General features: G+C 28.2%; 1 protein-coding gene across 1 annotated transcript; it reads left to right on the top strand.

Annotated features, from left to right (window-relative positions):
• Positions 1-297: 297 nt before the first annotated feature.
• LOC125867908 (serine carboxypeptidase-like 13) lies at positions 298-10,720 on the top strand. Its single transcript, XM_049548496.1, has 14 exons — positions 298-507; positions 1,807-1,952; positions 3,496-3,572; positions 4,053-4,175; positions 4,675-4,777; positions 4,882-4,919; positions 6,764-6,865; positions 7,614-7,703; positions 7,795-7,929; positions 8,775-8,846; positions 8,934-9,049; positions 9,138-9,251; positions 9,360-9,405; positions 10,168-10,720. Exons 1-14 carry the CDS (start codon positions 320-322, stop codon positions 10,249-10,251), a joined length of 1,434 nt encoding a protein of 477 aa, XP_049404453.1. The 5' UTR covers positions 298-319; the 3' UTR covers positions 10,252-10,720.
• Positions 10,721-12,478: the final 1,758 nt, after the last annotated feature.

Genomic DNA, 12,478 nt, shown 5'->3' with positions numbered 1-12,478 from the left:
AAAAAACTATAAATCACAATAGCTAACAATTTAAAATATTTTTAAAATCATATAAAAATTTCAATAACTTCTCAAATTTCATAATATGACATAAATTAAGATAAAAAAAAATAATATATATTGGGCTCCGTACTGACACGGTGTCCTGTATCTAGTAGTATAATATATGCGCAGAAGCAGCCATTAATTAATTAATTAACAAAATTGAGACCCACAAACTTAGTACCACTTGTCTTGTAAAATATATATCAAGAAAATTTATTTCTTGTCCAGTTTTATCCACCATATGTATTCGAGGGAGAGGCTAAAATCGAAAAATATGAGATTCAGTATTTTCCATTCTCAAGTAGAGAAAAGAATGAAATACTTGAAGATGAAGTGTTCACTTCACATTGTCTTGTTAATTTTTGTAATATTTGAGATATATCCATTTTTTGTTCTTGCTGGTTCACCTGTCAAGTATCTTCCTGGATTTGAAGGACCACTTCCATTTCAACTTGAAACCGGGTAATTTTAATACTTTCTTCATTTATTTTTATTTATTCATTATATATTCTAAAAAAAAAGAAGCTATTAACTTGTAATGTATCAAAGTAAATATTAATTATCTGTTTTCTAGATTATGAAAAATATTCATATCAATTATTAATTTTTTTTAAAGGCATATTCAAAATATACAAATAAAAGTAAACTGATAGAGTATTTCATTCACTAATCTTTCAGTTATTAGAGGCAAAATATTATTTCCTCAATAACTTTAGTATGTAACATGGAAATGTTTTTGTTTTTAAGTTATTTTTTAATTATTATTATTATTTTTAACATAAAAATGTTTGATTGGGACTAGAAAGAAAATATCTAGTCTTGGTTCCTCCATTTACAGGTTGACTTAGAGGATAAAAATATGTACAAAATATTGAATTATTTCTTAATTTCTAAATTAAATATTTATTTTTAATATAATAAATGAGTAAAAATAAACAAAATATTTATGACACGCTTGCAATCTTATTGAAAAATGGAGTAGTTTATAAAGTAGCTGGCAGCGCACTTACTTTTCTTACTTATGTGTCTACTAGTCAACACATAGGGTTACTTTATTGCAAAACATTTGAATCACACCCTAAAGTTTGTATCTACTCCTTTCGTGTTAATTTATATGACATTTTTTGAATTTTAAAATTTAAAAAAAATTATATTTTATCATAAATTTTTCATATATTTTTTAATTATTTTAGTACTCCATAATTTTGCCCAAAAGTGCACCATCCAACTTAATTAGTATTAGGAAAATATGGAGGATATGATTTATGGTGTTTAATGACCATACTATAGTAGAAGACGACCAAAATATCAAATTTGTATCATCTTTGAAAAATTAATATTCCCTCCGTTTAATAATAATTGTTCACTATATTAAAAATAGTTGTCCAACAATATTTGTCCAATTTAGAAATCAAGAGATAATTTACCTTTGGGTCCATTTTACCCTTGTTATTACATACTATTTATCATCTAACACATTTCTCAAAATATTAAATTTAATAAAATCAAAGAATCAAATAGTGATATTACCCCTATTATTTATTATTTATTAAGGGGTGTGCCAAGTTAATAATAAACAACTATTGTTGGATAGAAGGAGTATCATACCAACTACTTTTTTTTTAATCATTTCAAGGTAAGGTAAAATATGAGCTCATTTTTTTAATTATATTATGTTACAATTTTTTTTTGTCATTTTTTGATAATGCAATAAATATGATTTTTTTTTATATATTGGTGATTCTTAAATTAATTAATCAGGTATATAGGAGTAGGTGAAGCAAATGAGGTGCAACTCTTCTATTATTTTATAAAGTCGCAATCTAATTCAAAAATCGATCCACTTATTTATTGGTTTACGGGAGGTCCTGGTTGCTCTCCATTGAGTGCGATTTTATTTGAATTAGGTAAGTTATTCTAAAATTTGTCTTTATATCATAATGCCTCATATTAGTTGAATTTGAGAATTTTTATCTTTTATGAGATAATTAGTATTTATAATTTGTTTTATATTTCTTTTACATAATTAGACATATTTCACTATCATTATTATATATAGGAAAACGAGTATGAAAAATACCTCAATTTTGGTCGAAATTGTTGTTACGATACCAAACTTTAATGAGGACCTATTACCCCCCCTAGACTATTTAATACCGTATTTTAAACATATATATTTGCCCAGCTGGTCAAGTGCGTGAAAACACGACGCATAGGCACGTAGGGGCACAGGATAAATTTTTTTAGGCCAATCATTAAATGCCACGTATCAATACAAGGATTAAACTATATCTATTTCTTTTTACCTATAATTCTAATTCATTTTAATCCCTTTCTCCTTCGCTGGAAATTATTTTCTAAATCCAAAAGACCACCATTGAAGGGCCAGGTAAGCTTTGTAGGGAACAAATTATGTTCTTTAATTTCAGATTATTTTTCTTGATCTTATTTGTTCTATTGTTATTTAGGTCTTCTAATTTCTTTCCTTGATTTCTAACACAATTTTGATCTTTGATTTCTTCTTTGGCAATGAAGTGAAAGAGAGTTTTGGGAAAGAGACGAGTGACAGTGAAGTGATATTGATTTTCCCTTATTTTTGACTTTTTCAAATATGTTTATTAAAGGGAACGAAATGACTAATTTAATTAATTTAATGAATTAAAACGCGCGTGTGACACACTCAACTAACATAGTCTGAGTATGGGCAAATAAATATGTTTAAAATACGGTATTAAATAGTCTAGGGGGTAATAGGTCCTCATTAAAGTTTGGTATCGTAACAATAATTCCGGCCAAAGTTGGGGTATTTTTCAGACTTTTTTCCCTTATATATACTATTATTACTTATACTTTTAAAATATTATGTATTTTACCACTAACTAAGAGTTTCATATCATAGATTGAGAAAGATACACTTAGATACATGTATTTTTGCTACCAAATACACTAAAATAGGGAGAGAGGCGAGCGAGACGGGGAGGGAGGCGAGCGAGATTTTGTTATGCATCCGAGATACATGTAAATCACACTAGATACACACTATATACATGTATCGATATGTACCTCGTTTGATCTGCATGTATCTGGGATACCAAATACGTAGGAGAGCGGCGAGCAAGATGGGAGAAAGACGAGCGAGATTTGTTATGTATCCCAGATACATGCGAACTCACTTGGATACAGTGTATCTAGAACAAATTTGACCTCATTTATCCTGAGATACACGTTTCTAGACATATCTGGACGCACCAAAATCTGATAAGTCACATAATATTGAAAACTAGAGTATATCTAAGTAATTAACTCTTTAACTAGTGAGATTTATGTAAGTTTTCCTTTTTTAGTGTCTATATTAAACAAAATACAATCACATAATTTTAGACGAAATATATATATATATATATATATATATATATACTTTTTTTAAAATTTTCTTGCTAAAATTTGCAGGACCCATTACAATGGATATTAGAGCGTATAATGGGAGCTTGCCAACGTTGTCTTTAAATCCATATGCATACACAAAGGTTAGAAACAATAAATACATTGTAATAATGTATTTTTCTTTTTATTTGAAGATAAATTTAATATTATGACTCATTAGGATAATCAAAACAAAATTTAAATAGATTGTTTAAAAATATTTTTCAAATTGATTAGTAACCTACAAATTACTTCTCATTAAAGTACCGTTTTAAAAAAAATTACTTTCGACACAAAATAACTTTTAAAATAACCATTCAAGCTAGTAGTCTCAAACAAAATAATAATAATGTTTTGTTCAGTCAAATTTTCAAAATCTGTTTCTTTTATAAAGTTGTTTATTCGAAAGTAATTATTGGAAAAAAATACTTTCGGAGAATAGAAGTCATTTAATTTGTGCTCGTCCAATAATCTAAAAGTTCCAAAAAAATGTTTTGGTTAAATTAAACACCTTAATTTTCTAAAATAAATACTTTTAACTTCTCGAAAATTTTGATAACTAATTAATAATGGTTAAATTATAGGTGGCAAACATGATTTTTGTAGATTTGCCAGTAGGGAGTGGATACTCCTATGCAACCACACAAAAAGCAAATTACTCAGATGATTTACAATCAGCTGATCATGCTTATGAATTTCTTCGAAAGGTAAGTCAATTGAAAGTCATTATCGAGGGTCGTGGCGGGATAGATAAAAAGAAAATTTAATTTAATCAGAGGTCTTGTTCGAACTCTAGATATGAAAAAAAAAATCTTATCAGGGAGTGTGTGCATTCTCTTACGCGGCACGAATTCAAATTAAACAGAATTCCAATATGGATACTGAATATTAGGTGGAAAACAAAAAAAAAAACCTTGAAATGTCATCATTAGAATCTTTAGCGACAATTAATTAACGACAATAACTTAATTGTCACTAAATATGTATTTTTAGTGGCATTTAGTATTTTTTGTAAATGTTCCTAAAGTCTATAGCCACACCGGATCCAATGACAATTAACTAATGTCGATATATGTTTTAGCACTTTTTGTTAATGTGCATATTTATTGCCGTTAAAAATTGTATTTATTGTAGTGTAGTTATATAAAATTTTAAAATCTTTTTTTTTTTAGTTTACTATTTTTTAAAAATATATGTATTTTGCAGTGGTTAATTGAGCATCAAGAATATCTCAATAATCCTTTCTATGTTGCTGGAGACTCTTATAGTGGAATTACAGTTCCTATTGTTACTCAAGTCATATCAAATGGTAATAAATTAATAGTTTGTATAATTATTATTATAATACATAGTTTTTTCTCTTATAGAAAAATATAATAGTATATTGTTGATGCAAATTATGCAATAATGCAGGTATTGATATGGGAATCAAGCCATGGATCAATCTTAAGGTCAGTAATCATACATGTTTTTTCTCTTTTTATTAAGCCAAGCTCATTTAATGATTAATTTCCTGAATTATTTATTTGGTTTATTCCTTCCGTTTTATTTTACTTGACTCATCTATTAAAATATATGTTTTATTTTGCTTATCCATTTTAGCAAATCAAGGAAATTTTATAACATTTTCTCTGTACTTACCCTTGGGAATCATTTGGTTGGGAATACGTTATCCTGAGATTAGAAGTCTCACCCTTGAAGTGAGATAAAAATGAAACTACGATCCCCGGATAAGTTATCCCGCAATTTTATCACAATGAAACATTGGATAAAGTCATCCTAAAATTAATCTCGAGATATCCTTTCGTTCTCCTACCAAAGTAGTAGTACTCAAATTTAAAGTCCTAATACATTATTAATAAAAGGGAAAAGGGTCTAAAATGCCCTTAAACTATGTGAAAGGGAAAAAAAATGCCCTCCGTTTATGATTTGGCTCAAAAATGCCCTTACCGTCAATACTTTGGTTCAAAAATTCCCTTTAACTAAGCGAAAGGAACAAAAATGCCCTCCGTTTGTAGTATGGTCCAAAAATACCCTTGTCGTCAATACTTTGGTCCAAAATGCCCTTATTGTTAGTTAATGGGTCAAAAATGCTCATTTTCCAAATAAATATATTATTGTTTTCTTTTTAACACATTCTTTTTCTAATAATGTTTTTTTTTAAAATTAGCAAATGTTTATCTTACTTCAATTCAGAAAAAAATAAAAAATGAAAATATTTCTTATTTTATTGTCATTAATTTTTATCGTCATATAAATATAAATTAATGATGGATATACTGTGATTATATATATATGACATATATTATTTGTCGAAAGGGTACATGAAGTTATTCTATTTTAATTGATAAAATGAGATTAAGAAGAAAAGAGATATTTCCTACATTTTTATTTGTTAAAGTGATTTTAGAAGAAAGAAAACAAGAATAGTGTTCTTTAATAATATTTTAATTAGGAAGAAGATGTGTTTAAAAAGAAAAAATATATATATTTATTCGAAAAAGGGCATTTTTGACCCATTTTGTAACTATAGGGGCATTTATGGACCAAAGTATTGACTACAAGGGGTTTTTTGAGTCAAAATATTGACGGTAAGAACATTTTTAAGCCAAACTATAAACGGAGGGCATTTTTATTCTTTTCACATAATTTAAGGACATTTTTGACCTTTTTCCCTTAATAAAATTTAATAAAATACACCTCTAATTAATTTTTTATAAAAAAAATGTTAAATTAACAAAGCCAAATAGTATGAAATGGAATGGGTATATTAATTTAATTTCATGAATGTATTGAGCCTTGAATATTGCTTATATAACATTTAATGAGTTAATGGAGTTAATTCTACGTACCGCTCACAAAACACATTATGTATTCATTAGGTTGGTATTCAATATTTGTATTAGAATTCTGACTATCTAAATTCACTATCATACAAGATTCATGTAAGGGGAAAATCTCCTTAACTAAAAATATTTCATACACAAAACTCAATCCAAAATTTCTAATTAAAAGAGGAATTTTACTACCTCTTCCATTCACTTTTAATTTTGCATGCTTCTTAAAAATGATTTATACGAGTCACCATAATATTCATATTAATTGGTGTTTCAATCTTTAAAAATAATTTGACGAATATATAAGTCATTAACACTAAATATAAAATATGAAAAAAATATATATATCGTATATTAAAAACGATAACTAAAAATAAAAAAATATTTTAAAAATAATAGACAAGTAAAATTAAACGAATTTTGTTATGTATTTTTTGTCGAATTAATGGTATTTGCAGGGATATATTCTTGGGAATCCAGTAACATCTACTGCTCCAGATTACAAGTATAAGGTACCTTTTGCTCATGCAATGGGCCTAATTCCTGATGAACTATACAAGGTATATATGATTATCATTTATAGTCGCTCTACTATGTATTAAACATGAATTATATGTAATATATACGTATTATAAATATATTATATTAGTTTTGATTAAACAAAAGTTGCACTATGTATTAAAAATGAATTATGCATGTAAATAAATTTGGATGTATTACACTATATATAAAAATTGAATTTGCATGCAATATAGATGTATGACAAGTGTCTTAAAATGTATTAGACTTGTTTTGATAAAACAAAATTACACTTTAGTATTAAAAGTGAATTATACATGTCATATAAATGTATTAAAATTAGGGAAACTTACATAAATCCTACTAGTTTAGAAGGTAATTACTTAATTAGATACATTCTAGTCTGCAATATTACGTATCTTACTAGATTTTGGTGAGTCTAAATATGCTTATATACATCCATCTCGAGATATATGTGGTCAAAATTATGTGTAATTTGTTCTAGATACATTGTATCACAGTGCATTCGCATGTATCTGGGATACATGACAAATCTCGCTCACTTTCTTCCCCATCTCGCTCGCCTCTCTATTTCAGTATATCTGATAGCAAAAATACATATATTTAATTAATGGTAAGATACGTAATATTTTCAAAGTATATATTTGAGTAAGTATCACAAAAAGTCAGACGACACAAATAATGACTTGTTTAATGACTGGTGACTTTTATTTTTGTTTTTGTTTTATAGAGAACTAATTAATTAAGTGGGCTTAATTTCTTAAACAGTCATTTGTGAATAATTGTGGAGGAGATCATTACAGCCATAATGATTCAACCAACCAACTTTGTTCGAGGGACATACGTACTTTTGATTGGGTTAGCCCTCATTCATTCATTTAAATTTTTTTTGGAAGAATAATTTTGGTTGTCAAGTTAAAAATTAAGAGCAATTAATATATTAATGCAGTTGATTAAGGATATTTATCAATATAATATCCTAGAGTCCCCTTGTGAACTTGTATCACATGATTCAAGAAGATCGTTGCATGAGAATGTTCAAAAGCTCAAAAATCTTACTACATTTTTTGGAATTAAATGTCGAGTAAGTTTTTATTATTTTTAAGATTTACTTTAATTTGGATTTTACTGTTTGAAATTTACTTTGATTTTTTCTATGGATCAAGGTTTAGACTTAGGGTTCTAGTCCAAAGTCTAGGTTCGGTGTGTCGAGTCTTGAGCCGAGGTCAAAGTCGAGTCTCAGGTTAAGTTTCAAGTTTCGGGTCAAAGTTAGGTCTCGAGTCCAGTGACGTAGCTACATGGTGGTCAGGTCGTCGGAAAAAATACCGTATACACAAGTAAAATGATATACGAAATGATTAAATGACATATTTTGGACACCCTTAACATAACAAACTGTTATAGCCCACTGGTTTCACCTCCTTGGAATGAAGAAGTGCGCGTGTGTTCAAATCTCACTATTTCTACTTTTTGAAAAGAGCTTTTGTTGTGCTATTTCTGGACACCCTTTGTGAAATTTCTGGCTCCGCCACTACTCGAGTCCCGATCGGAGTTAGGGTTAGGTTTTGGATTCTAGGTCAAAGTCGAGTCTCGAGCCCCAAGTCATGGTCACATCTAGGGTCTCAAATATCAGGTTTGGGTCTCTAGTCTCATGTTCCTGGTCAAACTCAGGTCTCGAGTCTCAAATATCGAGTGAGGGTCCAATCTCGAGTTCCAAGCTAAAGTCGGGTCTCAAGTTTTGGTTCAAGTCATCGTCGGATCTCAAACTTCTTGGTCAAATTTAACCCAAAAATTGTATTGGAGAATAAATTTGAACAATTTTGAATACATGGACAAAAATTAAACTTTTTCTCGTTATTCAACTATAATTAGAAAATCAGGATAAACACTTACCAATTTAATTTGCTCCCTTTGTAATTCTTTCTTTAGGAAGAATGGCACGAACTCTCTGTGATTTGGGCCAACGATAAAATTGTACAAGACGCTCTACATGTTCGAAAGGTATGATATTTCGAATATAAAATAATATTTTCTTTAAAATTAAACCTAGATTATTTACTAAAACACAAAATTCAAAAACTTCAACAGACTAGTATAGCATGGGAGAGATGCAGGAGCAACTTGTCTTTTGGAACAATTATCAACAATACTGTACCATATCATGCAAATCTTAGTCATAAAGGCTTTAGATCTCTTATTTACAGGTATTTATTAAACTATATATTATAATCATAAATTATTTAACTTGGTACATATTTTTTATGTATATTAATTTTTGTTTGTTTTGAGTAGTGGTGATCATGACATGGTTGTGCCATTTAGTTCAACACAATTATGGATTAAATCACTAAGCTATTCAATTATTGATGATTGGAAGCCATGGGTTGTTGATGGTCACGTTGCAGGGTGAGGTCCTTATAACTTAAATATGTCTTCAATTATATATGTATATTATAATGGTAAGAAAAAAAGGTAAATGTAAATAAAATTAATTTAAGTTTTATTATTGCATAGTCATACAAGGAGTTATTCCAACCAAATGACGTTTGCCACGGTCAAGGTAAGACTAATTAACTTCATCATGATTTCCTCTTTCATACATACATTTATCATTAAATTGTGATTAAGTTCACCGCAACTTATAAAATTGCCAGTAGTTTAGGAGTTAATTATTTAGATACATGTTAGTTTGGTATATTACGAATCTTACCAGATTTTATTGAGTCCATATAGTTCAGATATACATATCTCGGTATACATAATCAAAATTAGGTGTAATTTGCTCACGATACATTATATCTAAGTGGATTCACATGTACCTAGGATACATAAATAAATCTCAATTGCCACTTTGTTATGTATTTGATATCCCAGATACCTGTCAATCACACCAGATATATTTATCTAGTGTGTATCTAGAATGATTCGTATGTATCTAGGATGCATGGACAAATCTCGATAGCCTCTCTCTCTATTTCAATGAATTTGATAGCAAAAATCATGTATCTATGTGTATTTGACTTAAAATATGATATAAATTTTAACTAGTAATATAAAATATAATTACTTCAAACTATAGGGAGAATTAGTGTATATATATACATTATCAGGACTTTTAGTGCACTTAATCACTTAGCTGAAAGTAACTGCAGTCGTTAGTCAGATATACAAAAATAAATAAATAGTATATACACTAATTATATATATATATATATATATATATATATATATACTCCACATAGACAAAACATTTNCATATATTTACCATGCTGCACTTATTTAAGTAACTTTTATAATTTTATTTGATGCATTTTGCATTCAGGGAGGAGGGCATACGGCCCCTGAGTGGAAACCTGCGGAATGTCTTGCCATGTTAAAGCGTTGGTTATCCCATGTATCACTTTAACTAATTTTTATCATTTTTAATGAAACTCTTTTTGAGTCTAAAAGTACTTTTTATAGGATTTTAGTTACATATACTAACAGTCTAATATATTTTTATGTCATTGGCTTAATCTAGTTGGCTATGCTAGGTTGTTACCATCAGAGTATATATATATATATATTCTGATGGTATTAAGGATGAAGAAGCAGTGATTCAGTGACTAGAACAAAGGAGCAGTCGCGTAAAATTTATCATGCTTCACCCATTTAAATAACTTTTGTAATTTTATGTGATGCATTTTGAATTCAGGGAGGAGGGCATATTGCCCCTGAGTGGAAACTTGTGATACTCAGTTACTATATTGATACCATATTGATATTATATAGGACTGAGCTTAATCCTCTATGATACTCCATCGGTATATTGATACCTTATCGATGTCATATAGGATTGGACACTTTTTTAAAGAAATAAATAACAAAAAATTAAGAGAAATTATTAAAGTCACAATCTTATTGGTTAAACTTTAAATTAGTAGAAAATATATTATTTGTGATACTCCGTCGGTATATTGATACCATATTGTAGGGGTGTACATGGCCGGGTTGATTCGGGTTTTTCAAATATCAAATCAAATCATTTGTATAAATTTTTTAAATTTATAAATCAAACCAAACTGATAAACTCGGGTTTTTCAACCTCGGATTGGTTCGGGTTTTTCAAATACCAAATCAAACAATTGTGTCGGATTTTTAATTTTTTAAATCAAACCAAACTAATAAATCTAGGATTTTTTCAGGTTTTTGGGTTTTTCTGATAAAGTGTGCATACAAACACATAATTAACTTGTCCTTCAAATATCTCTTTAGTCCAACCAAAATACAGTTATCTAAGGTGTTTCTTAAAAAAATAACACAAAATATGAGATGAGTGATGACACAAAAATTTTCAATAAAAAATAATAATGAAATCATCATATAAAATAAATATTGCATAGTCATAGTGAAAATGATGCTAATTTAAAAGTACTAAATCATTCTAAAATAAGTCTAATAAGTATTAGTTACATGATTAAAAATTAAAGAAAATTAAATTTTGTATTTTAAATGTCTAAACCAATGTAAAACTAAATAACAAATATTCAACATTATTGTTATTCTTAGTGTTGAATTAATTTATCTTGTTAGCATAGTATTGATTTGATTTCGAATTGAGCTTTATTGTAGTTACTAATATCTATAGACTATAACTTTTATTGGACCATTCAAAATTCTAAGTTTAAAAAAACTTGAAAAAATATGTTAAAAAATAAAAATTATGAAAACGTATAAGTAATATTTAGAAATTACATCAAAGTAAATACTTTCATGTGTAAAATAAATTTTAAAAACTAATGTCGGGTTGGTTTGGTCTCGGGTTGACCTTTTTTAGTTAAAACCAAACCAACCCAAGTATAATCGGGTTTTTTTTTCAATACCAAACCAAGTCAAATCAAATCATTAGTCGGTTTTTTTTTCGATTTGACTCAATTTGCAGTTTGATTCGGTTTTCGGTTTGATTTTGTACACCCCTACCATATTTGTATAATATAGGACTAAGCTTAATCCTCTGTGATACTCCGTCGATATATTGATACCCTATTGGTTTCATATAGGATTGAACTCTTTTTTTATTAAGAAATAAATAAGAAACAATTAAGAGAAAATTATTCAAGTCACAATCCTATTTATTAAATTCTAAATTAGTATAAAATATATTTTTAAATTAAAATATTAAAGAATTGAAACACACCTCAATGATACCGCAATAGTATATAGATATACCGTAATGGTTTCATGGATGATTGAGTAATTTTATCGAAAAACTGAAGTAAACCTCAATAAAAACATTGTTCAATTACACATTAATACCACGAGAGTATATTGTACTTTAATGATATCAAAAAGGGAGAAGCAGTCCTTCGGTGAAGATACTCGATCTCTCTTGCAACTTCATGGTCTGTCATAGTTGAACCATTAACAAGAACTTTCATTGCCACATGAATGCCACTTGGCACGTGATTCATTCAACTCAATGAATGAACTCAGTTGACTCTCGTACAATTGAATAAATGCAACCATAAGTTAATTAATTTGTGCAATTAATGTTGTGGTAAGTCTCATAGTTTTATCCTTGAATTTGAACATGTGACCTCTAATTATGAATGAAGGAGTACACTCCAACTTATTGGCTGTAGAAATTTATTCTT

Source organism: Solanum stenotomum, chromosome 6 (assembly GCF_019186545.1).
Source record: "Solanum stenotomum isolate F172 chromosome 6, ASM1918654v1, whole genome shotgun sequence".
NCBI classification, from domain to species: Eukaryota; Viridiplantae; Streptophyta; class Magnoliopsida; order Solanales; family Solanaceae; genus Solanum; species Solanum stenotomum.
This window is presented reverse-complemented; position numbering and strand designations above follow the sequence as displayed.

Excerpts from the sequence above, each read along its gene's own strand:
- LOC125867908 (XM_049548496.1), top strand. The coding sequence starts at position 320 with ATGAGATTCAGTATTTTCCATTCTCAAGTAGAGAAAAGAATGAAATAC. Across the intron at positions 4,920-6,763 it reads AGCCATGGATCAATCTTAAG|GGATATATTCTTGGGAATCC; the intron begins GTCAGTAATCAT and ends TGGTATTTGCAG. Across the intron at positions 8,847-8,933 it reads ACGCTCTACATGTTCGAAAG|ACTAGTATAGCATGGGAGAG; the intron begins GTATGATATTTC and ends AAACTTCAACAG.